Source organism: Doryrhamphus excisus, linkage group LG5 (assembly GCF_037039965.1).
Source record: "Doryrhamphus excisus strain RoL-2023G ecotype Guam linkage group LG5, RoL_Dexc_Guam_v1.1, whole genome shotgun sequence".
Lineage (NCBI taxonomy): Eukaryota > Metazoa > Chordata > Actinopteri > Syngnathiformes > Syngnathidae > Doryrhamphus > Doryrhamphus excisus.
Genome location: NC_136361.1, coordinates 11065713 through 11093631, shown reverse-complemented (window position 1 = coordinate 11093631; position 27919 = coordinate 11065713). Strand labels below are relative to the sequence as shown.

At 46.3% G+C, this 27919-nt stretch overlaps 1 protein-coding gene across 1 annotated transcript in view; it reads right to left on the bottom strand.

Annotated features, from left to right (window-relative positions):
* vwde (von Willebrand factor D and EGF domains) overlaps positions 1-27919 on the bottom strand; it is a 38393-nt gene extending 10474 nt beyond the window's left edge. The window contains exons 1-20 of the mRNA XM_078790692.1: positions 27632-27919; positions 24784-24974; positions 23990-24221; positions 23828-23905; positions 20932-21164; positions 20771-20860; positions 20193-20337; positions 19837-20051; positions 19683-19756; positions 17515-17788; positions 17131-17327; positions 13724-14535; positions 13509-13645; positions 12318-12485; positions 12009-12113; positions 11821-11935; positions 11476-11732; positions 592-811; positions 388-525; positions 113-313 (exon numbers count right to left, since the gene is read on the bottom strand). Of these exons, the coding sequence (XP_078646818.1) occupies positions 113-313; positions 388-525; positions 592-811; positions 11476-11732; positions 11821-11935; positions 12009-12113; positions 12318-12485; positions 13509-13645; positions 13724-14535; positions 17131-17327; positions 17515-17788; positions 19683-19756; positions 19837-20051; positions 20193-20337; positions 20771-20860; positions 20932-21164; positions 23828-23905; positions 23990-24221; positions 24784-24974; positions 27632-27758 (4009 nt within the window). The 5' untranslated portion in view covers positions 27759-27919. The remainder of the gene's footprint in view (positions 1-112; positions 314-387; positions 526-591; positions 812-11475; positions 11733-11820; positions 11936-12008; positions 12114-12317; positions 12486-13508; positions 13646-13723; positions 14536-17130; positions 17328-17514; positions 17789-19682; positions 19757-19836; positions 20052-20192; positions 20338-20770; positions 20861-20931; positions 21165-23827; positions 23906-23989; positions 24222-24783; positions 24975-27631) is intronic.

The window sequence follows — 27919 nt, the reverse complement described above, 5'->3', positions numbered from 1 at the left end:
AGACAAGCGGTTAGAAAATATGACTTCAAAATAAGGACAGCACAGTGTATCTTTGAAAGAATGATTGACAGGTGACATGTCCAGGTTGCATCACATCCTCTGGCATCCTGACCTGTTGCCGTGCAAGTCCGTCCGTCTCCATAGAGACCAGGAGGACAGGGTCCACAGACAAAGCCCGCCAACACATGAGGGCTCTCGAAGCACTGAACCCCTGGGTGGCACGGCCTTTGGCTGCAGGGTGAGGGGACATGGGCTCTGGGCTTCAGAGGGACGGGCAGCGCTCTCATTGGTGTGGTCGTCGCTGTCTTGGGGGCTTTTGGTTAAGAAGGGAGGATGTGCTAATACACAAGTAATGGTTTAATAAAATGGAAGGTTTTGAAGACTCACCAGTGCAACCCCTCCTATCGCCGCTGTAGCCGTGTGGGCAGACTCCACAGGAGAAGGAGCCAAGAGTGTTGGTGCAGCCCACTCCTGGGGGACACGGCTGAGAGAAACACTCATCTATGTCCTCTCTGCATGTGCGACCTGACGCCACAAATGGATGGACACGAAGACTAATGTATCTCTATAAATAGATACATTGACGTGTACCTGTCATTCCAGGTGGGCAGATACATGTGAAGGAATTGGGGCCGTCCAAACATCGTCCTAGCCTGCAGGGGTTGGGCTTACAGTCGTCGATGTCCACCTCGCACCTTTGGCCTCTGAACCCGTCAAGGCAAGCGCACAAGTACTGTCCGCTGCCGGCGGGGAGGTTGACGTTTGTCACACAGGAGGCGCCGTTAGCACACTCACAGGGCCGCACAGACACCTGGGTTAAAGTGTTTACTGCAGGATAACCTCACACATAAAATCAATAAACATTATGCGTCAGCAATCCTTCACCACACCATATTGTGCTTCAAATTCTGTGGTGTCCAAAAAGGGTAACTATAGCGGTGTTATTTCATGTCTAGAATAATGTCTCAAATAATGTTAACCGTACTTAAAAGGTTGTAAACAGGTTTTCTATATTCTCATAAATAAGGTATTGTAGTGGTAGATAACCGGGACATAATTCACCCCGGAACTATCGATAGGGGAGGTGTTGCCACCCGGAGGGGTGGGCGCAAAGGACGGGGGCTTTCCACTTCTTGTTGTGGTTGAGAGACGGGGCTTTCATGTCTTTCCGTAGCAAAGAGTGCAAGTTAATGTTTGCAACAAAAATAATGTTTTCTCCCAAATTCACTTATCACAAGCAATAAATGGGGCATTACTGTATAGCATTTCTAATTCGATACAGCAGATGTCTGGTGCATGTGTGTACAAAAGACTCCTTGTTATACCCTGTTCTGTTCTGGTTTAATTAGGCTGACATGTGTGCGGGCGTGACTCGGAAGTACTACGCTGGTCGGGTACCTGAACGCGCCGCGGTAGCCGCTAGCTTCGGGAGTTGATGTCACTCGAACTGTTTAGCCCCGGGTGTTGATGTGCCCACGGTGGATGCTATATATAGCTGTGTGCGTCTATAAACGTGAGTAACGTTTATTATCACTCATTTAATGTTAGACGCCGCCGATCTAGTTCCCTATTGTAGTGTTTTGTGCCATTATGTCCAGCCGCCTGGCTGGTTGCTAACTGCCTGTTAGTTAGCCTCGTTAGCATCGCTACTGTGTTGCGATTCAGATGTGAACGCGTTGCTAACTAGTATTGTTTTGTGTGCTTGTTCCCACACAGAAATCACACACACACCCACACTACACTCACAAGTTCCCATGCGCACCCACCTACTTGTGATGCGACGTGTTACAAATAAATAAAGCAGCCATCAATCTGGATGTGGACGTCCCTCATTGCTACTGCACTCACCTGAACAGAATTGCTGTTCTGACCTGACCATTGCTGCACCCAATTAAACCCCCCTTACTACAATTGTTGGTCCTTCGAGCCTGATAGAAGCAACCACTTCAGTCATTATGTTCAGGCCACAGGAGAGAGAGCCCAGAGGTGTGGACCGCCCACAAAGAGTAAGACAACTGCCATCACATCTTCAGGACTACAGGTCAGTTACCCTATGAGGTGCCACGTTCCTGGAGATGATGAGCGGGCCACACAAATGTCTTCTCTAGAAATTATTAGATCGATCCAGAGCATGAGAGAAGAAAATGACCAGTTGCGGAGAGATGTCCAACGTCATTCAGACATGATGCACAGTGTCCCAGCTGCCTCCTCAAGGACTCAGACACAGTCCAGACGCCAAATGGAGGAAATATTCACCACACTGGCACTCGCCAGCCAGCCAACGCCATCTAGTGGTCATCAAGGCCCACGTCAGCCACTCATTAATCCAGTGTTATTCAACCTTTTTTGAGCCACGGCACGTTTTTTACATTGGAAAAATCTTATGGCACACCACTAACCAAAAATGTTCCAAAATGTCACCACGACCTCACACGTGCATCAATAAGTCTATCGGAGGAACAAGGTAGGTGTTGCCACACGGACCAATATTACATTGCTCTGCCAGTCTTTACACCACAGACACTCCACAGTAGCCACGTTTTTACATCACCACTTTTTCTCTTTCCGAATGACCTTTCGGGAAACAATGGTATCCATGGAAAGGAATATTCCAATCTCTTGTCTACATGCGCCATGAAAATCAAACAGAATAGTTAATAGGGCATGCCCAGTAAAACGTAAACATCAACATCACGTGATACCGGCTTCCCCGAGTTTTTCTTTCACTTGTTGGAATAATTCCGTATTGCCAGTTTTTCGGCTGTCCAGTCTTGAAATTTAGTTTGAATCAAAAACAAACTTTGCTTAGTCCAGTGCCGATTGCTGGCCTCCATTTTTTAAAAGTGAAGAACGTCTGGATCTGCGTGTTACGTCATATCTGAGCATGCGCTGAAAGAACGCAACCGGGATAAATTTAAACAGGAAAAGATCAAAATCAATCTTGCTAATATTTTATAATTAAACTCAGGACATGTTTTATAGAGATATATTTTTTTAAATAAAACTGCACTTGTGAATAAAGTATAGAAGGGTTTAGACTCTTTCATAGATGGCGCTAATGCACACGAAAGCTGCTTGCCAACCGCCAATAAACAACAGAAGAAGAAAAACACCACGAAGAAGAAGGCACCCTGACAACTTTCCGTTTGAGCGGGTACAAGATACCTCAATCGGATTGGTTAAAGGAATATTCCATCCCTGTTCAATTCTTTCTGTTTGAGCAAATAAACCAAATGCAATTGGAATATTTGGGTCCATGTATACTATTGACATAATGGCTATTGACATAATATTTGCAAATGATGATTAATAAATGTTAATTATAAAAAGTGATATTGAATAATTCCTAGCGGCACACCTGACGGTTTCTCAAGGTACACTAGTGTGCCACGGCACAGTGGTTGAAAATCACTGCATTAATCCACCGGTGAACAACGATGCTCCTTCACCTCCACAAGGCAACCAAAGTGACTTTGTTGAGGACCTCAGACAGTGTTTGGAGGAATCAGGATTAGCCAACAAGCACACCGAGTCACAAGTCACATCTGGCATTTCAACTCCTTGCTCGCAAGACAAATTTGAGATGAGCTACACAAAGGAGTGCCAAGAGCCGCGTCACCACGACGACCAAGACAGCTCACCACCCAGTAAAGCTCACCACCAGTCTAACTATTCCAACCACCTTGGCCTAAAGTTGCACCTAGTCAGTCTTATGTCAAGCATCGCTCAAGCTATGAAGAGGGCGACAACCACTATCATCATCCTTATCATCCTCCACGCCATCCAAAGTAGTCCAACAGCCCGTCACGAAAGCCACTACTATGGGCAAGAAAGTGGATACCCTCTGGATTATAGAGGCCACCTCGATGATTATAACAGCGCTGTTTATGGACATGATAATCGGCAAAGGGAGGAGAGATACCCACCTGACACGCCATATCCTTCCACCACTCCCTATGGTCGAACGCCAGCTTTAGACTCCTACCGTGGACTGAAACCAACCATCCCAGACTTTAAGTGAGAGGATCCTCGTGAATTTGCAAGACTGAAATTGGCCCTGGACAATTTACTCCCATATGATGCTCCAGAGCGCTTCAAGTTCCAAATCCTCATGGATCATCTCAAGTGTGAGGAAGCGTTGCTCATTGCTGACTCCTACAGCGACAGTCCACACCCATTTGCGGACACTATGAGGGCGCTCACTGAGATGTATGGTCAACCACAGCAGCTGGCGCTAAAGCGGATTTCCATGTTGATGGATGGGCCCAACGTCAGTACTGGAGATATTAAGGCCTTTAAGTCATTCGCTCTCCAGGTTCGTGCACTTGTCGGAATGCTGCATCAACTTGGAAGCCAAGGTTGGACGGAATTGAGATGTGGTTCACATGTGTCTCGCCTCTTAGCTAAGTTGCCCCACGACCTAAGAGCTAACTTCCACATATATGTGAACCCCATTCATAATCCTATTCCAACTCTAATCAATATGGCAGACTGGCTTGAATATGAGGTACGAGTTCAAGTCAGTGGAGACCAACACAGCAGTACCTCAGCCGGAGAGAGACAAGTCTCACACAAGAATCGACCTCCCGACTACAAGTCACAGAGAACTACTGCTATTCTTCATGGCAGCAAGTGTACTGACCCGCAGGAGAACTCAGATAAAGCGCCAGCTGTTCCAGTGAGGGATGCAACGCCTGATAAGCCAAAGAAATACTGCCCCTTCTGTGACACTGTGCAGCACTATCTGAACCAGTGCAGCAACTTTAAACTACTGTCAGTAGAGCAAAGGATGCATTGGATTAAAGCAAACAATCAGTGCTGGAGATGCGGCCGGGAACACCTTGCAGCAAAGTGCAACCTGAAAGCTAAGTGCAAACGATGCGAGAGGAAGCACCTGGAGGTTCTACATGAGGTCAATTCAAGCCAACATTCCTCAGCACCCAGTAAACCCAAAGTACCTGAATCAAGCACTTGTTTAGTGAGTTCTGTGTCAGAGACTATGTTCATCGATCGGCCAGCCAGTAGCCGCCAAGTGTTACTCAGGTTGAGTCGAGTCACCCTCCAGAGCGGCAACAAGGTACTCGAGACCTATGCAATATTGGATGATGGGTCAGAGCGCACAATACTCCTCAACGATGCTGCTGTTCGTTTGGGCCTTGATGGGAAGGCTGAAGACCTCACACTCCGAACAGTCCGACAAGAAATCTGTACCATCCATGGAGCCACTGTGTCCTTCTCAGTAGCTGCTGCATCTCAGCCAGAATCTTGTGGAAATGCCACAAGATTGACAAAGCCTTCACTTCCAGGGAGCTGAATCTAGCCAGTTACACCTATCCAGTCAAAGCGCTACAGGAGAAATATCGCCACCTGAGAGACATTCCACTGCCACTCATCAAGGATGTCCAGTCACTGCTGCTGATTGGGTCAGACTATCCTCATCTAATTACACCAGTGGAACCAGTATGTCTAGGCCCCCCCGGCGCACCTGCAGCAGTACACACCCGACTCGGATGGACGTTACAAGGCCCTACCAGCCTATTGAACCACCAACTTTCCCCCCAGCAATGTCTGTTCACCGCCTGCAATGCTCCTGAAGAAGAACTCTTCAGGCATGTGGAGAAACTATGGCAACTAGACATCTTACCATACAGAAATGAGAGTCTGATTACTAGATCAAAACAAGATGCAGAAGCAGTCCACACCCTTGAATTGAAGGCCACCAGAGTAATGGTAGATGGCGTAAACAGGTATGCTACTCCATTACTATGGAAACAAAGTCTACCTCTGCTTCAGGCAACAAAGGAAGCAGTGCTGTCCCAGCTACGTGGGGCAGAAAGACAACTTGTGAGAGATCCTAAGAGAACCATCATCTACTCTAAAGAAACCCACATGCTCATCGATGCTGGCTACGTCAAGGCCATCTCTCCTTGTAAGACCAAAAAGAGCAACTATTCGTGGTTCATCCCCCACCACATGGTGCAACACAATGGAAAATACCGAATAGTCTTCAACTGCTCCTTCACATTCAATGGACAGAGTCTAAATGACCACCTACTCCCCGGACCCACACTCGGAGCTAGCCGCCTGGGGCTCCTGCTCAGGTTCCGGGAACACCCAGTGGCCATCAGCAGTGATGTCGAGGGAATGTTTCACCAAGTCCGCCTGCTTGAAGAGGACAAACCATTCCTTCGCTTCTTGTGGTGGGATGTTAAAGTGGATCAAGAACCTACCACCTATGAATGGCAAGTACTCCCGTTCGGGACAACGTGTAGTCCAATGCTGTGCTACCTTTGCCCTTCAGACTCATGTTCACAGGCACACTGAACCAAAGGAGAATGCCCACCTGTCAGCAGAGCGCTGCTTCTACGTTGACAACTGCCTGCAGAGCCTACAGTCAGAGGATCAAGCCAAGCAGCTGGTAAGCCGACTACACACATTACTGATGGAGGGCGGATTTGAACTCCAAGAATGGGCCAGCAACATACCCGCTGTCATTAGACACCTGCCCAAGGAATCTCAGTCAGAAAGTAGCACCCTATGGTTCACACAACAGACAGCTGACCCTCATGAACGGACACTTGGACTCTTATGGTAGTGTAGGACAGACACACTTGGCTACAAACACCAGAGTGAGTGTCCCGAACCGACTATTCGCAACATTTATCATCTTCTTGCTCAACAATATGATCCCCTGGGACATATTGTTCCCTACATCACAAGAGCCAAGATTATTGTGCAGCGCCTTTGGGAACGGAAAGGAGGATGGGACGACCCCAGTCTCCCCGAAGATCTGCTGCAGGCTTGGAGGGCATGGGAATATGAACTTCCTCAGTTGGCACAAGTCATATTACCTAGATGCTACACTGACCGCTTCACTGATTGCAGTATCAGCAACCGGACCATCCATGTCTTCTGCGATGCATCCGAACGTGCATATGGATCGGTGGCGTACCTGCTGACCGACTGCGGTGAAGGACAAGTTCAAGTGGCATTCCTAGCAGCTAGATCCAGAGTCGCGCCAAAGAAATAACTCTCCATACTGTCACGTCCGAGCTTGTGAGTTTTGCAGTACGACCCCAGGATACAGAGATGAAATGAAGGTGCAGGTAAAAGCTTAGATTTATTTTCCAAACGTGATTGCAGCACTGGCATACAACGCGAAGCAAAGAACAATGCACCAACAAAGGGAACACGCACTCGGCTGAACTAAATACAAATCAACAAATTACCAACAGGTGCATGTAGCAAAAAAAGTGACGGAACACAGGAAATAGTACCAACACAGGAAATACTACAAAATAAGAGCCGGAACTAAGGCTAAGAGGAAAAGTAAGAGCTGTCACAAGGGGTGAAGTCCAATCGTGACAGTACCCCCCCCCCCCCAAGGACGGATCCCAGACGTCCTAAAGAGTCCACAAATGAAGAGGGAAGGGAAGTGGGAGGACTGGAGGTGGGTTGCTGGCAAGACCTCTCTGGAGGTCAGCCGGGACGACAAGCCTTGCGGAGCCAGCAGGGCCCCCACGAGACGCAGGGGAAAGGGCTAGGCCGGTGGGGGTGGCAGGGCCACCCAGGAGGGCGGCCTGAGTGGTGAGTGGGCCGACAGAGGCGGAACTCCTCTGGAGGTCTCCCAAGACGGCAGGCCCAGCAAAGTCCATGGATGGGTCCCTCTGGAGGGCGGCCAAGGTGGTGGGCCGGCCCGACATGGAGGAGGTGGCGCCAGAGGAGGCGGCTGCGTGGCGTCCAGCCGTGGAAGAGGTGGCGCCGGAGGAGGTGGCGGTGTTGCGTCCCGCCGTGGAAGAGGTGGCGCCGGAGGAGGCACCGTGGCGCCCCGCCGTGGAAGAGGTGGTGCCGGAGGAGGCGGCGGCGTGGCGTCCCGTCGTCCCGCCGTGGAAGAGGTGACGCCGGAAGAGGCAGTGTGGCGTTGTACTAGCTATGTGGTCGTACTAGCCCCCCCTTCCGAAGGCGGATTCTAGATGCCGTATGCCGCTGGATGTGGAACCAGGGAAGGGAGGGGGGGGCCCGGAGGAGGGTCTTGAGTTCCGGTTGCTCTGCCTCCCCGACCGGAGCTCCAGAGGGCCTCAGGCGGGGTTTGGGCTCTGGAGGGGTCTGGAGCATTAAGCCGCTGGGCACGGGAGGCAGGTCTTGGTAACCCCTGAGGCTGCGCGGCTTGGGCACAGGAAGAATCCGGGGAACCACACAGCTTGGCACGGGAGCCGGGTCTTGAGATCCCCTGGGACTGCGCGGCTTGGGTACAGGAAGACTGTGGGCCGTCACGCAGCTTGGCGCGGGAGCCAGGGTTTGGGAACCCTTGGAGCTGCGCGGTTTGGGCACCGGAGGAATCTGGGGCGTCACGCAGCTTGGCACGGGAGCCAGGGTTTGGGCACCCTTGAGACTGCGTGGCTTGGCCACCGGAGGAATCCGGGGCACCACGCAGCTTGGCAAGGGAGCCGAGTCTTGAGAACCCCTTGGGCTGCGCGGCTTGGGTACAGGAGGACTCTGGGCCATCACACAGCTTGGCTTGTCCATTGCGGGTTCCGGATACACCCATGCCATGAGGATGAGCGTGCCGTCCGGCCCCCAAACCATATCCTCCCGCTCCTCTGGGGTAAATCGCGCACACTCCTCCTCCATCGCCTTGAAAACCTGCAGGGTCCAGAAGTCCATCTCCGCGAGGTCGTCGTTTGGTTGGTGCATTCTGTCACGTCCGGGCTTACAAGTTTTACAGTACGACCCCAGGATGCAGAGATGAAGCGAAGGTACAGGTAAAAGCTTAGCTTTATTTTCCAAAAGTGATTGCAGCACTGGCATACAACACAAAGCAAAGAACAATGCACCAACAAAGGGAACACGCACTCGGCTGAACTAAATACAGATCAACAAATTACCAACAGGTGCGTGGAGCAGAGAAAGTGACGGAACACAAGAAATAGTACCTACACAGGAAATAGTACATAATAAGAGCCGGAACTAGTAAGGCTAATAGCAAAACTAAGAGCTGTCACGAGGGGGTGAAGCCCAATCGTGACACATACCCCGACTTGAGCTGTGTGGAGCCTTAACCGGTGCACAGTTGGCTTCTGTGTTGATCAAAGAGCTCACAATCAAGATCCAAGCAGTAGTATACTGGACCGATTCCACTACAGTCCTCCACTGGCTACAGTCAGACTCCTGCAGATATAAGGTATTTATGGGCACTAGAGTTGCAGAGATACAGGATCTGACAGACATCAATGCCTGGCGCTATATTGACTTAGCCACAAACCCAGCAGATGACATTACAAGGGGAAAAACACTAACACAGCTCAGCGGAGTGAGCCGATGGAGTCATGGACCCCCCTTTCTTCTGCAACCGTCTGACCAGTGGCCTGAATCCCCACCCAGTCCAGTCCTAGAAGAAGCGGAGGAATTGAGGAATGCCATGTTATGTGGCTTGACGGTCAGCTCAACCGATTCAGAAATACCTGACATCATTCAGTTTAGAACATTTTAAGAGCTTCTGGAGGCAACCATGCAGAAGCTGCACGGAGCGGCTGACAACACACCTCCCACTGCTGCTGACTACCATGAAGCAGAGCTGACCCTCCTCAGGCACACCCAAATAAAGAGTTTCCCAGAAGAAGTATCCCTGCTCAAAATGGGTAAACCCCTCTCATCTAACAGTAGACTGTTAACCCTAGCTCCTGAATATGACCAGTCATCAGGTCTGATACGTGTCAGGGGAAGGCTTAGATGATGTGATAGTCTGAGCCAAGAAGAACTGCATCCCATTCTGCATCCCATTTACTGCGTGGACTGTAGGAAGTGGAGAAGCCGCAGCCACAGGTACCAAGGATGGCCGATATACCCCTCTCCAGTTCGACCTGCCTTCTATTCCACTGGTGTTGACTGTTTGGGACCAATTTATTATTGAAGTGGGACGACGCACTGAGAAGAGGTGGGGCATTTTGTACAAGTGCCTCACTACTCATGCAGTCCACCTGGATCTCCTACCTAACATGGATACCGATTCCTTTCTAATGTCACTCAGGCGCTTCGTTGCTCGCAGAGGCAAGCCCTATGAACTACTCTCGGACCAGGGCACCAATTTCAAAGGAGGAAATAAAGAATTGCATGAAGCCTTCAGTGCCCTAGAACCTGCAATCAAGGACGGACTTGCAGCTGAACAGATCCGTTTCAAATTCAACCCACCTAATTCTCCACACTTTGGCGGTTCCTGGGAACGAGAAGTGAGATCTGTCAAGAACGCCCTGCGTACCACTTTGGGAGCTCAGACAGTGCCAGAGGAAGTTTTGATGACCGTCCTAATTGAAATAGAATGAATCCTCAATTCAAGGCCCTTGGGTTATGTATCCTTCTGACCTTGCTGACCCTGATCCAGTCACACCCAACTGCCTGTCGATGGGGCGGCCGGACTCATCACTCCCTCAAGTTATCTACCCTGCAACAGAACTGCTGAGTTGGAAAAGGTGGCGTCATTCTCAAAATCTAGCCGATCATTTCTGGAAACATTATATTCAGCACTTCCTTCCCACCTTGGAAGACGGAGAGTGATGACATTACCGTCGGCACAGTCGTCCTCATTGTGGATCAGCAAGCCCCAAGAGCCCACTGGCAAATAGGGACAGTGAAGACTTCCATTCCTGGGGCAGACGGCCGAGTGAGAACAGCTGTAATTCAAGTGAAAGACCGGACGTACACGCGGCCAGTTGTTCGTCTTGTCAAGCTACCAGCCTTGCCTCGGGACATTGATGACACCTAATGGTCAAATTTGTTTAACAAATGTGGGGGCGGCTGTACAAAAGACTCCTTGTTATACCCTGTTCTGTTCTGGTTTAATTAGGCTGACATGTGTGCGGGCGTGACTCGGAAGTACTACGCTGGTCGGGTACCTGAACGCGCTGCGGTATCCGCTAGCTTCGGGAGTTGATGTCACTCGAACTGTTTAGCCCCGGGTGTTGATGTGCCCACACGGACGTCATGGTGGATGCTATATATAGCTGTGTGCGTCTATAAACATGAGTAACGTTTATTATCACTCATTTAATGTTAGACGCCGCCGATCTAGTTCCCTATTGTAGTGTTTTTGTGCCATTATGTCCAGCCACCTGGCTGGTTGCTAACTGCCTGTTAGTTAGCCTTGTTAGCATCGCGACTGTGTTGCGGTTCAGATGTGAACGCATTGCTAACTCGTATTGTTTTGTGTGCTTGTTCCCACACAGAAACCACACACACCCACACTCCACTCACAAATTCCCATGCGCACCCACCTACCTGTGATGCGACGTGTTACAATTAAATAAAGCAGCCATCAATCTGGATGTGGACGTCCCTCATTGCTACTGCACTCACCTGAACAGAATTGCTGTCCTGACCCGACGCCCTGGAGTGATTGCCGACCATTGCTGCACCCAATTAAACCCCCCTTACTACAACGTGGCTAGTACCCTCTAGTGGACAGCAGCTGTAAACACATACCTGCACGGTGGCTGGCATCTCAGCATTGCAGTCATCCATCATTGTAAAGTTGAACATGTGTGTGTCAGCGGGCCTGGCCCCGACTTTCCAGATGATCAGGCCATCCGGGGACAACGTCGCACCCTCAGGACCTGATGTGAGAGTGAAGACCACCGCTGAGCCCTCGGGGTCATGGGCCTGTAGCTGGTAGATGAAGACCTCCCCCTGGAAGGCCCAGAGGCCAGGGGGCAACGACTGCAGCACCGGGGGCTCATTTCCTGTAGGTAGAAGAGGTCACCATCAGCTGTCTATGTGTCCGTGGAGCAATGTGAGGAATGTGGACGATACATAAAAACAAGCACATACTGTCCACCATTGTCCAAGTGTGCTGGGAGGAGTCCGGGCGACACATGAGGCAAGGACTGCTGGGATTGGACTCGCCCTCGTTGTAACAGAGTCCATCAATGTTGCAGGTTTTGTCCTGAGAGGCAAAGGTGCGGCAACACTTTGTTTTTGCTCCAACATAACGTCAATATTGTGTTAACTGTCCTCACCCGCAGGGTGCAGAGGACCTCGGTGTGGAGACTGCAGATTTGACAGGCTTCGTCATACAGAGTCAGGATTTTAGCGTTACTGTAGCTGTAGCCATCATTGGACACCTGTCAAGTAGAAACAGTAAGAAATATGTCAAAACAAGTATTAACAAAAATGGGTTTTTAAATCAATAAATCTCCAAACAGATTTAGAATCTTCAGTACAGCAGCAGACGTAGATTACATAGCAAGTGTGGACCAGGAACTCAGAAACACCAGGACAGAAGTCCCATTCAGGAAAGACCTGCATGCATTGCAGTCTGCACTAACTTTGATCTGCCACCGGGCCAATGGTCTGTTTGTTGGCGTCGTCGTCACGTCCACGCCCGCAGAAGCTCGGTTGACCTCTGGAGGGAGTCGGCACTCCATCGCCATCACGTCCACAAAGGTGGCGGGGACCAACTGAGGCTCGGCCAGAAGCCATTCGCCTCCCACCAACTTCCAGGATGTGAGAGGTAGAGAAGATGTGATTAGATGTCTACAATGGGAGTCCAGGTGACCAAATGTCCTGTTTTGACATCCTGTTGTGATGTTCTGTTTTTAGAACATTTCTTGAGACGATTTTTTAACATTCTTCCTCTGGAATTTGTAATAAAGTCATTTTTGCACTTTGAATTTCACAGCTGCAGTCTATCGTGGTTTTAAAAAAATATAAGTCATCGTGTCTACCATGGTTTAAAAAAAATATAATTAATAAGTCATTGTGGTCTATCGTGGTTTTAAAAAATATATAATTAATAAGTCATGCTCTTTCATGTTTGAATACGGTCTAGTATCTGTCAAAAATATGCATATTTAAGCGTATTTTACATATCTGTTGCCTAAATTAAGCATTTTTAAGGATAAAAATGGGTAAAAGATTTAAGTTACAAACAAGGCATTCATAATAATAATAATAATACTATTAACAAATATTTCTCTTTAAATATATGTACACTAGCGCTCAAAAGTTTGGGATCACTTGCAAATTTCTTTGTTTTCCCATTCAAATTTGATGCACCCTAATATTCATTCATTCATTTTCTACCGCTTTTTTTCCTCACGAGGGTCACGGGGGTGCTGGAGCCTATCCCAGCTGTCTTCTGGGCCTCTTGGAATGTGGGAGAAAACCGGAGTACTGAGCGGGCAATAGAACTTGAATCTAACGTGCTAACCACTCGTCCACCGTGCATTAGCTATGAAAATATTCAATTTATAAATAAGGAATCCTACTTTGCGGAAATTCGGGTCTGGAATCAATTAACCACGATAAACAAGGGATTCCGATGCAACAAAGCCACACAGTGTAGGCATACTTTAAAAGTACTAAAAATGATGATCCATGTTTGATTAAACTTTCATTATCATTTCAGTATCCCTTTGCCAGGCTATGCGTCCTGCTTTTTCATCATCGTGACCATATCAAATATGGTCACACTTGGAGGTGTATTTGTCCACGGAGTGCCTGAGAAGAGGAAATACCTTTTCCTTAACAAACTCACACATGAGCTTGTGGGTGTTCTTGAAGCCTTGACCATAGACGTGAACAGTGGAGCAGTCGCCCTTCCGGATATCACAAAGACCTTCCTTCTCCACTTCAGTAATCTCTGGGATCTGGTCTTCAATGTGTTGGAAGAACTATATTACAAGTAGAGTAGAAAGTAAACCTTCATGTCTGATGTTTCATCAGTGCTTACCTGACAATACACTGCAGTCGTAGGATGCAAAGCCAAGGAAACAGATGCAGCCCCAGTCGGAGCATTCTCCATTACCATTGCATAGATTTGGACACTTGAGGATGGCCACACTGTCCCGCTGGTCTTGCTCCCTCGTGCCCTCCTCGACCAGCCGCCTCTCACACTCGTTCTCCAGTAACGGCAGCGTTGCGTTCAGCCACGAGTGCTCATCCTTCAACTGGAGGTCGCGGACGCACATGTCCACCGCAGAGCTCACTACAGAGTCGTCAAGGAGGCGTCTGCAGCCCAGTGCCGTGCTTGAGTTGGCGATGGCGTTCCGGCACTTGGCCATGGCCTTATGCTCAGTCAGCCCAGAGGGTGTCGGCCACGTCGGGGCAACGTCTAAATGAGATGTCACTTCGTGGTCTTCTGGGAAGAAGTAAGCAAAGCTCTCCAAGTCGGACTGGCTGAGGCTTTGGTGGGGAGAGTTGGGGACGTACTGGTGGGTCTGCCCGCCATTCTGAGTAGCAGAGCCTCCATGCTGCTTGTGGGGGCTGGGATGGCCATGTCGTCCATCTTCCTCCCCACTGAGCAACTCCACCGAGCTGATGTGCTCAGCTGTCACATCCAGAGACGGGATGACGCTGGGGAGCTGCACATTGCCATAGCGAGAGCAGGCCCACTGTGAGGAGGTGACAGGGGGAAGGCGACTTCGCTGGGATTTAAGGCGGGGTTCCATTTGACAGTTGCAGAACATGCGAGGGCTGAGCGTGCTGGGAGAGGATGAGGATGACAACGGAACAGTGTCGAACATGCTACTTCCTGGAGGGAGCCTGTTTGGAGTGGAAAAAGATGGTATAACCCACCAAGCACTGTAGTAAGGGGTACCAAAGAGTGGGCCAGTTTGGGACCTTTTGCAGCAAGGTGGGTACCTAACAAAACCATAAGGCTTGGTGGAAATGAGAGAGTACACCACTATCTCGTTCACCCCTCTAAATTATCTGTATATGTACTTGGAGTGGGCGTTACATAAACCAGGTGTGGGCGTGGTTTAACTGGAAATGGGTGGGGTTTAAATCTCTATTATTTTAAGTCTGACATAGATTGACATAGATTGATCAGAAGTTCATTCATTCATTTTCTACTGCTTTTTCCTCACGGGGGTTGCGGGGGGTGCTGGAGCCTATCCCAACTGTCTTCGGGCGAGAGGCGGGGTACACCCTGGACTGGTCGCCCGCCAATCACAGGGCACATATAGACAAACAACCATTCACACTCACATTCATACATATGGACAATTTGGAGTCACCAAATAACCTAGCATGTTTTTGGAATGTGGGAGGAAACCGGAGTACCCGGAGAAAACCCACGCATGCACGGGGAGAACATGCAAACTCCACACAGAGATGGCCGAGGGTGGGATTGAACCCTGGTCTCCTAGCTGTGAGGTCTGCGCGCTAACCACTCGACCGCCGTGCCGCCTATTGTGATAATCTGTACATCAAAATATATATTTTTGGACACAAGGAATCCGGTTATGTATTCAAAATTTCAATATCATCAATTGTTATAACCATATAATGACAATTATGTGACTTTTACATGCATAAATATCTCAGTGAAGTTACCAATATGGTGTCACAATTCTTCATGACAGAAGTGCAATAGATTGAACTGAATTTAGCCTGAATCATTGTTTTACTCTTTACATTTGCAGGAACACAGTTGTGTGCAGTTCAGAGCGTAGCGATAACATTTGCATGGGCCCCGACATTCACCAGTGCAGCGGCATTTGGTCAGCTTCTGGCAGGACTGATCAATGCATGGAAGGGTTGACCACAAAACTTCCCAGGATTCTCCTTGCTTTCTCCAGCACCAGTTGCCAGGGCTTTCAAAATGCATTTGGCAGACCGTTGCTTGGCCCCATATGCAGGCAGCTTGGAAGGTTGATCGTTTGACATGCTGAACAAGCGATGAACTTGTTGGTGGGATAGAATCATAGGACCGTTGTTTCCGAGCAAACAAGTGCAGTCTTACCTCATCAACCTTTGTAGTGTTGCTGTGCTTGTCATACATAGTGACAACTAATTTTTCAACAATGTCAAGGTCGGCATCTTCTATGGTAGGTGGGTACTGGCTGAGTTTCCTGAACACTACTGACATACTGCCCATGTTTGCCATGCTGTTGTCTTCCTTTACCTCGAAATGCTGACACAACATCACAGCCAGTGAAGGCAATGAAAGAAGAGCATGACACTGGATTTCTCTGGGCCGAGGTTCCTCACCAAGTCATGAATTGGGAACCATCTAATGCAGTGTTTTTCAACCTCTTTTGAGCCACGGCACGTTTTTTACATTGTAAAAATCTTGTGGCACACCACTAACCAAAAATGTTACAAAATGTCACCACGACCTCACACGTGCATCAATAAGTCTATGGGAGGAACAAGGTAGGTGTTGCCACATGGACCAATATTACATTGCTCTGCCAGTCTTTACACCACAGACACTCCACAGTAGCCACGGTTTTACATCACCACTTTTTCTCTTTCCGAATGACCTTTCAGGAAACAATGGTATCCATTGAAAGAAATATTCCAATCTCTTGGAATCTCAATGCACCGTGAAAATCAAACAGAATAGTCAATGGGGCATGCCCAGTAAAACGTAAACATCAACATCACGTGATACCGGCTTCCCCAAGTTTTTCTTTCACTTGTTGGAATAACTCCGTATTGCCAGTTTTTCGTCTGTCCAGTCTTGAAATTTAGTTTGAATCAAAAACAAACTTTGCTTAGTCCAGTGCCGATTGCTGGCCTCCATTTTTAAAAGTGAAGAACGTCTGGATCTGCGTGTTACGTCATATCTGAGCATGCGCTGAAAGAACGCACCCAGGATCAATTTAAACAGGAAAAGATCAAATTCTATCTTGCTAATATTTTATAATTAAACCCGGGACATGTTTTATATAGATACATATTTTCTTTTTCAATAAAACTGCACTTGTGAATAAAGTATAGAAGGGTTTAGATTCTGTTTCACAGATGGCGCTAATGCACACGAAAGCTGCTTGCCAACCGCCAATAAACAACAGAAGAAGAAAAACACCACGAAGAAGAAGGCACCCTGACAACTTTCCGTTTGAGCGGGTACAAGATACCTCAATCGGATTGGTTAAAGGAATATTCCATCCCTGTTCAATTCTTTCCGTTTGAGCAAATAAACCAAATGCAATTGGAATATTTGGGTCCATGTATACTATTGACATAATGGCTATTGACATAATATTTGCAAATGATGATTAATAAATGTTAATAATAAAAAGTGATATTGGATAATTCCTCACGGCACACCTGACGGTTTCTCAAGGTACACTAGTGTGCCGCGGCACAGTGGTTGAAAATCACTGTACTACAGGGTTTACTGACCTCCAATCAGAGATGAAATCCTGCAGATCCTGCAGTGTGGTGCCTGCCAATGAGTGGTAATCGTTGTCCGGATCTCCGTCGTAAGTCCCGCACAGGCCCTGGGTGTGGCCCCGGTCTGAACCAGGGGCTCTCAGAGTCAGACTCATACCCCAGTCGGCCACATCAGCGCGTACGAATGCTCCCGATGAAAAGGTTAACTGTTGCGATACAAAAACACCGGATACGGATACGTCAACACAAGAAAATGGAGTCGAAATTTGTGATGTTTCTCTTGAATCCACTTGAGGGTGCCGTCACTATCTGCTGTTTTGCAAGTCCTCACCTGGACTAAAATAAACATCTCAACGATAAAAAGATGAGTCTGGTTCTCCTATAGTCCCTCACCGTGACTTTGCGTCCTTGGTAGGACTCGTAGATGCGAACGCCACTCTTGGTCAGGTCTCGATTCTTCACAGAGAGACGGGGCTTGGTTTCCCCCATCTCCCCGTCGCACATGTCGAAGGCGATGACATTGCTGCCGTCCCTCGCCACCAAGCCGCAAATGCATGACGTCGGTGCCACACCGCTGCCGCAGTCCCACTGGCGGACATGGACCTCAAACGGCCAGTTGGAGCTCCTGCAGAGCACAAAGGTGCCAGTTTGGTAGTTCTCATAGCGCCTGTGGGGAAGAGAGACAAGAATGATTTTAGGAACACCTTGTCTACTTTACGATACCAGAGTTAAGGTTGCAAGCAGCTCCCTCATGTAACTTGGAGCTACAAATTCATGAAGTGACTGGGTGTCATCTGTTTCATATGTACCCATTATGATGAAGATTAGATTAGATTAGATTCAACTTTATTGTTATTGCTCATGTCACTGGTACAGGGCAACAAAATGCAGTTAGCATCCAACCAGAAGTGCAATTTTATAAGTACCTTAGTAGTAAGTAAATGTAGAAAAAAATGGACAGATCTATGTAAAAAAACTATAACAGGCTATGACTATAATACAGTGAGGATATGTACAGGGATATAAATGACTATAATATGGCTATTGCAGATTATACAGATTATAAACAGTATGGATGTGACCAGCATGTGACAGTAGCGGCATGGCAGTCTAGTGGTTAGCGCGCAGAACTCACAGCTGGGAGACCAGGGTTCAATTCCACCCTCGGCCATCTCTGTGTGGAGTTTGCATGTTCTCCGTGGGTTTTCTCCGGGTACTCCGGTTTCCTCCCACATTCCAAAAACATGCTAGGTTAATTCGCAACTCCAAATTGTCCATAGGTATGAATGTGAGTGTGAATGGTTGTTTGTCTATATGTGCCCTGTGATTGGCTGGCCACCAGTCCAGGGTGTACCCCGCCTCTCTAGGCTCCAGCACCCCCTGCTACCCTTGTGAAGATCTGACCTTGCCATCAAAGTTTGTTGCCATGCCATACCATACGGTGGAGGCCAAAATGTTTTGCAATTCATCATCACACATGCGTCTAAAATCTGGGATTTTACTTTGGGCTCGTTTGGTCCAAAGTACATTGGAGGAGTTCGGAAAAATAAGATCTTGATTTCGACCCAAAGTGTCCGACTTCCCGTTGGGTTCTTGAGACTTTTTTGTGCGTCTTGTACTAATAGACATCTCCACCATATATAGAGTAGGGATGTCCAGTATTGGCTTTTTTGCCGATAACCGATATGCTGATATTGTCCAACTCTCAAAGTTCCCATTGAAGGGAAGATCCTGATACCGATATCACCCGATATCAGATTAGTTTTGGGCTAGCATCGGGCCGATAATTATTGGACATCCCTAATTATGAGGAAAAGTAACTACGTTTCAATTATTAAATATATTAATCAGATTAATCACAGGTTTTATTGATTAATCGTGATAGTGTCATTAAAACATATCATTAATCAGTTTTAATTGATTAATCACAACAGATTAATTAAAGCTGTGATTAATCTGATTAACCTATTTAATCATAACAAAATATCGGCTTGGTAAGTTTTGAGAACTCTGCAATAAACTAGAACTTGACTTGATGAGATTTGAGAGAAATATCAGCACCTAATTTTTTAACCTTTCTATACCTTTTTTCACCTTTTCTTGTGAATTGAAATCCAAATGAAGGTGAAAATATATTTTTTCATGTATAATTATGACTACAAAACAAAAAATAATTTTTCTTTAGAGGTTACTAGCACCTCCTTAGCGCCTCCCTGGTGGAGGTAAAAACCGATCAATATTTTTAAAGTTTGGGTCATAAACACCTCATCCCCCCCTTCCTTTTTTTAAAAAAAGATTAAAGACGCACCTTTTTAATCAGGCTTTTAACTAATATTTTTAAACTTTTCTTATGTTTTTATCTTTTAGTCCTAAATTGTTTTTAACTGGGCCTGATGGACTTGGAAACTTGAGTTTTCATGCAAGTTTCAGCACCCACAAATCTGAGGAAACGCAAAAAATAATAATAATAAACAGCAGTTTGGTGCTTGGGCCTTAAAAATACAAGGTTTTAATGACAAAATACGTATTGATTCTTCTGGACGAATACACAACTGAAGTACCTGCCATCAAATGTAATCATATGAGGATCAGTTAAGGCGTAACAGTAAGCTGAAGGCACGTCCTTGACTTTTATCTGGAAAAGAAAAAAAAACATATCTAACATTAAAATGTGACAGTAGAAACCCTCTTTTGACATTTTTGACGTGTTTGTACCAGGACAGGTTCTGGAGCATAGCCATTCCACACAAAGTTCTGCGTGACGATGGGTTTGACAGAGATCTCAGACATCCTGTCACCGTCTTTGACAAAGTCAGTTATGGCGGAGAAGTGGACAACAGCCCAGCTGCAAATGTCATCCCTGCAGGGATTCCCGTGTAAATCCACCGCGCAGGAGGACAGAGACACATCTGCACCGTGCACAACCTCGTCTGCAACACAACACACACTAATCAGTGTGCTGTTGATTGTTTATATTGTTTATATTGTTATATTGTTTATATCAAGCATTGAACACTATTATGTGTAACTATCATCTAGCTTAGTGACTAAGCTACATTGATGTCAGTCACCTTGGCTTTTGGTGCTGAGCTGCAAGGAGATAGTGCACTGCTCCGAAGAGGATGACTCCTCCAGGCATGGGATGGGAACTGTGCTCTCGAACATCAGCTCATATACCTTCCCATCCTCGGACACGTTGCTCACGTTTGGTCTCAGCTGCGCATAACATTTTTAAAAAAACATCCTTAGTGGTTGAATAATGTCTATTTTATTGTTATAAACTCACTAGATTTGTCACTAGTAGCTTTTTTGTCAAAAAAAAATCAATATAGTGACAAAATATATAGTGACAAAACCGCTAAGCAGGAAACATAGATCTCTCCTGCTACATCTTCTTGTTCTGAGGTGCACATGAGGTGTAAGGAACAGAGTTACAGTGACATCTACTGTACAGAGTTGGAATGAGAAGCTACATTCAGGCTCATTGTACAGTGTCTCATTGTATAGAGGGCAAACTATATGTGGCAGTCCAAATTAATTTGTGTCGGGCCCCAACAGTAATCTACATGTCACTAACAGCCAATGAACATGGTCCTGCAGATTTACATTGTCACTGCATCAATTTGAAGTGAAAACATCTGGAATGTACCCGAATCCCAGCAAAGAACTCCCGACTTTCCACTGAAGCACTACGGACGTTTGGGGAGTCCAAGAAGAAACTGAAGGTGGAGCAGTAAATCTGAAAACAGAAGAATACAACAGTTGAGTGCTCGGTGGTGTCTGTCTTCTGGGAGCCGGCCATGGCCTCACCGTGTCTCCCAGACGCAGGTTGAAGCCATCCAGCTCAATGAGGGCCCACGTCTGGACGGTGGTCTCTTGCTTGAGCTCCTCCCTGGCCTCGCCCTGAGCTGAGGAGCGGGTCCAGGCCACCACGTGACCCAAAGAGCTGTTGTAGCTGCTGTTGAAGCTGCACTTCAGGTGGACGCCGCCCCCTGTCCACTCAGGGACGATGACCGGCATAGACGGAATGGGAGGCTGCTTGGCTGAAGAAAGAAAAAGGTTGTTTTTCTCTCTACTTTTATATCCGAGTGAATTCCTCTGGGATCTTCATAGCTAGGAACAGTTTTAAATAACATGCTTGTTTCCTAGCTACAAAGGAACAAAACATAGCAAGAATCTACACCATGGGTGTCCAAATTATCCAAAGGGGCTGTGTTTTTTTTAAACAACTTGGGCAGCACCACATTCTAAAAACACAATTTAACAATATATGAAACATTCAGTTCAGAAAAAAAGAAACATTTTGAGAAAAAGAAATATATATTGAGTAGGGATGTCCAGTATTGGCTTTTTTTGCCGATAACCGATATGCTGATATTGTCCAACTCTCAAAGTTCCCATTAAAAGGAAGATCCTGATACCGATATCACCCGATATCAGATTCGTTGTGGGCTAGCATCGGGCCGGTAATTATCGGACATCCCTAATTATGAGGAAAAATAACTACGGCTTTAGACCTCTGTCATGTGTATCCAAATCACATATTTTGGTCTTGAAATCATTTTTAAAAATATGACAAAAAGTGATATGAAATTTATGCTTTCAACCAAAAGGAGCTTTCTTTCTTTATCCCTTTCTTTATTCTTTATTCTGATTGGCCCAAGTTTCCCATCTATTGATAATCTGACCAATCAGAGAGAAGAATACAATTGGCACTGCACATACAGAAAGCCAGTATCAGTGCGCATCCTGTTTTGTTTGTGTACATTAAGTACACGTATGATAGTTACAGTATGTTATGCAATTCAGGAGAACACAAATTGTGTTTTTACAGTATTCTGTAACATGGAAGTTTTTTTTTACGCCATAAAAGGCATGTCTCTACCTTGACACCTCCAACTTTCATGAGAAACATTATTTTACTTGTACTAAAAAACATACAATGTAAAGAGTTTGTAATGAGATGATTTTCTTCATGGTGCAGTCAAATATGAGCACTGCTTTAATAAAATTTTTATTAATTTAATTAATAATTATTATTGTGTATTGTATGTTGAGAATGGCTTCTGTGTTGTAATTATTTTATTAGCGTAGCACATTGAAGCACCTTACATTCTTTTACAACAATGCCATTGAAGAAGTTAAAGGTGACTTCAAATTTATTTCAGCCAAAAGGCGCTAAATCCGAAAAAAATATATATATAAAATACATGGTGTGTGCAGGATTTTATAGCATGCATTTTTATGACCTATATTGATAGCTCTTTCATTTGCAATATATACCTGATGACCAAATAGATTGATATGTGCCTAATTAAAAATCATTGATTTTCTCGAAATCAGTCAAAAGGGATTTAGCGCCTTTTGGTTGCAAGCTCTTCATATGATTAATCACAGTTTTAATTGATTAATCACAATAGATTAATTAAATAACGCTGTTATTAATCTGATTAACATATTTAATCATAGCAAAATATAGGCTCGGTAAGTTTTGAGAACTCCGCAATAAACTAGAACTTGACTTGATGAGATTTGAGAGAAATATCAGCACCTAAATGTGTTTTTTAGTGAATTCAGATGCTTATATGTGCAATATAGATGAGTGCAAGATCATGACAAAATTTTTTTTTAACCTTTCTATACCTTTTTTCACCTTTTCTTGTGAATTGAAATCCAAATGAAGGTGAAAATATATTTTCTTCATGCATAATTATGACTACAAAACAAACAAAAAAAATTCTTTAGAGGTTTCTAGCACCTCCTTAGCGCCTCCCTGGTGGAGGTAAAAACCGATCAATATTTTTAAAGTTTGGGTCATAAACACCTCATCCCCCCCTTCCTTTTTTTAAAAAAAGATTAGACGCACCTTTTTAATCAGGCTTTTAAGTAATATTTTTAAACTTTTCTTATGTTTTTATGTTTTTAGTCCTATTTTATGCTTACTCTTCAGCTTTTAACTCCAGTGTTTTGTTTTCATCTTTTTAGTCCTATTTTTTTGCTCTTGGTCTTCAGCTTTTAACTCCAGTGTTTCCTCAGGGGGGGTCCTCCACACTGGGGTCTGTGTCGGGTCTGCTGAGGGGGTGCCATCCTTGGGTCCTTTCGACCCGGCCGGCTGGGGGTTCCTCCCTTTAATGTGGGGGTCCGCCCGTCTGTCGGAGTCGGGGGGCCCGGGTGCTGGTCCTCCGATGGCACGGCTCCCAGTGTGGACGGACCCAAAGATGGCGTTTCCTTGATCCTCAGTGCCATGCCATGTCTACCTACTGTGTGTGTGCGTGTGCGTGTGTGTGTCTAGTATGGAGGGTGGGAAGGAGGGGCTATTTTGTTTCTTTGTTTTTTCCTTTTAATTGTGGTAATTGTTTTAATTCTGTAAAGCACTTTGTGTTGCATGTCTTTGCAGGAAAAGTGCTCTACAAATAAAGTTGATTTTGATTTGATTTGATTCCTAGGCCTGTGCCAGCTTCCTGCAAACATACCCTGGCATGATTCACAACCTGGCAGAGAGCTGTTACTACGGAAACCAGACCCGCCGGAGGCCGAGACACATGCTCGGCTCATTATAGCAGAGCCGCGAGCGGGGGGTGGGGGGGGGGGGTGCATTCCTGACCGCAGGGAGACTCCCTGACCTGCTGATTGTTTTGCTGTTTGACCTAACAGGAGCCGACAGGCGCGAGCTACAAAAGGAGGAAAAACAGAAAAAGGTCCTCACTTGCTGTACATGTTCCGCCCCTGTTCACCTCCCCGGGACTACAGGTCAGCGATGTTGTGGGTGACGCATCCGGCATTTCTATCAAAAAGCAGAAAAGAATATGATGAGGTGTGTTTAGCCCGTATAGGACCTGAGTTATTTGCATGGATGTATATACACCACCCTGTGCACAGTAGCCCATGCATCCCTGTGTGGGCTGCAGCAGGTAAATGTAGAAGTCTCCGCAGTTGCGGACAGACACCGGGATGCGGAACGAGCAGCATTCCTTGCTGCTGCTCGGGAAGTACTGCCACGCGGCGCAGGCCGTCAGCTGCCTGAGCTCCAGCGGGCCCGGCAGGGACTCTCCCTCTCCCAGGGACAGCCACACTGGAGCCTGGGTCCCGCAGTGGTTCACCTGAGAGAGCGTTCACATAGTTTTCATTGATAAAGCAGGTTCTTCTCCCATATCACCAAGCTCAGCCGTGTGGCTATCCATCACCCACGGAAGAGTGGGATGCCCTGGGAAGCTGGAGGGAAGTTGACACCTCGACTAGATTGTTGCAGGCTTCTCACAGCGGGGCGCACGTGAAAAATGAGACACAAACTCCACACACTGACAGATGTGTGAGTGTTATTTAGGCAGATGCATTGATGCTTGTAATTGAAAACAGTGAATTTAGCCATAAAAATGATTGACGGGGAGAAAACACGGAGGTCGCAGTCGGAAACATTGGACAACTAAGTGGATTCGGTGATTTATGGAGTCTAATTACTGTATGTGAAAGATATCTTAATTACTTTTAAAGTATCTGTCCAGATGTTTTTTCTCTGTGGAACTCTTCATGTTATTCCGATGCGAGCCAACATTGTTACACCAGAGGTTCTCTTTAGGCAATAAAAGTCCAAAAATAACATGGCGGTTCTACAAAATAGTTACACAGAAATAACTGGAGGAGGGGGTGCTGTGAGACATTCACCTCCACACACTGGGTGGGCATAATGGCCGGCTTGGCAAAAATTTGGAATTGGTACCAGCCGGGCACCAGTGAGTGGTCACAGATGAAGTCCTGCAGGGCCGACTGCAGCAGCCAGCTGGAGCTGAAGGTGGTGCTGCGGTACGGGTTCTGGAGCACAGAGTGGCCCTCCGGTGCACACTCTGGAGGGAGAACTGCAAGGGGAAGAACAAATGGAGGAACTTTCATGAGTGATAAGAGCCGGTGGAAGAGCTGGACCACAAATTCTGCCATGACAAAGACAACAATGATCAACGTGAATGGGTTATAGACAACAATATATCACGTTAATATTTTGGTTACCCTATGAATCTGCTCGATCGGGATCCTTTTAGCACTACATACATCATACACTAAGTCGTGATACCTCTGGGATTTCCCTTTCTGTGACCCCACAAGACGATGAAGCTCCAAAAATGTGCTGTTTTATGGACTGTTGGCAGTTCAGTTCATTCTTGGTGCCAAATTGTCTTCAATTCAGGTGACGTTATGGCAGTTTTTCTAAATACATGTCAATATTCATTCATTCATTCATTTTCTACCGCTTTTTCCTCACAAGGGTCCCAGCTGTCTTCGGGCGAGAGGCGGGGTACACCCAATCACAGGGCACATATCGACAAACAACCATTCACACTCACATTCATACCTATGGACAATTTGGAGTCACCAATTAACCTAGCATGTTTTTGGAATGTGGGAGGAAACCGGAGTACCCGGAGAAAACCCACGCATGCACGGGGAGAACATGCAAACTCCACACAGAGATGGCCGAGGGTCGAATCGAACCCTGGTCCTCCCAGCGGTGAGGTCTGCGCGCTAACCACTAGACCGCCATGCTGCCCCATGTCGATATTGTTTAAAAAAAAAGTGTGAATGGTTGTTTGTCTATATGTGCCCTGTGATTGGCTGGCCACCAGTCCAGGGTCACCGTTGTGAGGATAAGCGGCATAGACAATTATTGAATGAATGAAAAAAACTGCATCTCAGCTTTCTGATATGTGTGAAAAAGCCTATTATTATTCAACTTCGCTCTTTGCTCTTTTTTCCCCATTTGTATACCCCCCCCCCTCAAATATTTCAACTTTCTTCTCAAATGATCTTTGTGGGTTTTCTTTTAATTATATTATGGACGTGTAGCTTTTTCCCCAACCAGAAATGTACAACTTTATTTTGATTTGTTGGTTTCTCATAATATTAGGGCTTAAAAATATTTTATTTGATATTTGAACATGATTCTACTAAAACAACATTATCTTTCCTTTTCCTTTATTTCCTTTACGACTTCGTTCTCATAAAATTGCAACCTTTTTGTAATATTTTCACTATGTTCTTGTAAAAGTACCTTTGTTTTTTTTCAACTATTTCAGCTTTGTTTTTGTAAATTTTCTTCTTGAAATTATGAATTTATTCCCCTATTTATGGCCAATATTTTGACTTTATCCTCATACTCTAATTTTCAAAAAATTACAGTTTCATTCGTTGTCTTGTTTCTCAAATTATGACATTTAAAAAATATAATTTTTGTCTTTAATATTTCCATTCTATGCTACAAAATCAATGCAATTATGAATCTTAATAGTATGTCGTCCCTGATCAAGTTAAATAATTTTTCACTCTTATTGTTTGAACTTTATATAAATTGCTGCTGATTTTTATGTTTTTGCTGTTGGTTTTTGACATATGTGCCTTGTGATTGACTGGAGACCAGTCCAGTGTGTACCCCACATCTCGCCCCAAAGTCAACTGGGATAGGTTCCAGCATACCCTCGCGACCCTATAGTGAGAATTACGTGGTATAGAAAATGACTTATTCCCCCTTACATAACTAGCGCTTTCTTTCTTTTTTTTCTTTTCTTATTTATTTCAGGGGGCTGCACCGTGATCGAGTGGTTAGCACGCAGACCTCACAGCTAGGAGACCAGGGTTCAATTCCACCCTCGGCCATCTCTGTGTGGAGTTTGCATGTTCTCCCCGTGCATGCGTGGGTTTTCTCCGGGTACTCCGGTTTCCTCCCACATTCCAAAAACATGCTAGGTTAATTGGCCACTCCAAATTGTCCATAGGTATGAATGTGAGTGTGAATGGTTGTTTGTCTATATGTGCCCTGTGATTGGCTGGCCACCAGTCCAGGGTGTACCCCGCCTCTCGCCCGAAGACAGCTGGGATAGGCTCCAGCACCCCCGCGACCCTCGTGAGGAAAAGCGGTAGAAAATGAATGAATGAATTAATGAATGAAGATTATGACCATGACATTATTTTGTCATTATTTTAGTGCAAATACGATTTCGAACACCATCTTGAAAAATGGTGGCCATTTTGTATTTGAAGTTGGATATCATACTTTTTTGAAAAAGTAGGTTCTATTGCACAAGCGTGCCAATTTTGGTGCTTGTATCACCAAGTGAAAGATTGTTTCAGCAATCTGCCCCACTAAAAATGATCTGGTCTCAACCTCAAAGAGGCTGGCGGCAATGCCCCCACCCCCTTTGACCCAAGAGGTCAAATGAAAGGTGATATAGCCCGACTGTGTGTCAGAGTGTCGACTGGCAGACCAGATCTGATGGAGATACTACGAAAGGTGCTGACAGACTCGGCACCTGGACACATCACTCCTCACCTGTTGGACTCCTAAAAGGTTTGGACAGAAGCAGGCTTGGAGCTATTTGTCTTTGATTGACAGATCCCCTGGTGGCATTTTAGCAGCACTCATATATGAACTCACTTTGCCACATTAGCTAAACATGTTGAAAATTGTCATTTTAGGTGCAGTTGGGCATTGGCTGTGTTGTTAATGTTCAAAAAGTAAACTTACCTGCTTGCGCGCGCATTGCGTAAGGAAGTGAAAACGTCAAACACCACAGAAGTTTCACAAGAGGTGGAAATCTGGTCGTCATGATTCTGGTTCCTCCTGCGCTGACTGTGCTCCACCACCTCCTCATCGTCCGTCTTCCTGCGGGGGGGCACCTCGGCTGTCGTGGCGTGATAGAGTCCGGCTTCTGTGGCTCCTACACGGCGGCGGACTGCAGCCTGGAGGCTGGCTGAGGTCGCTGCGTAAAGCTGCCCGCATACAGAGCGCCAGGAGGGGCGGGAGTGTCGCACC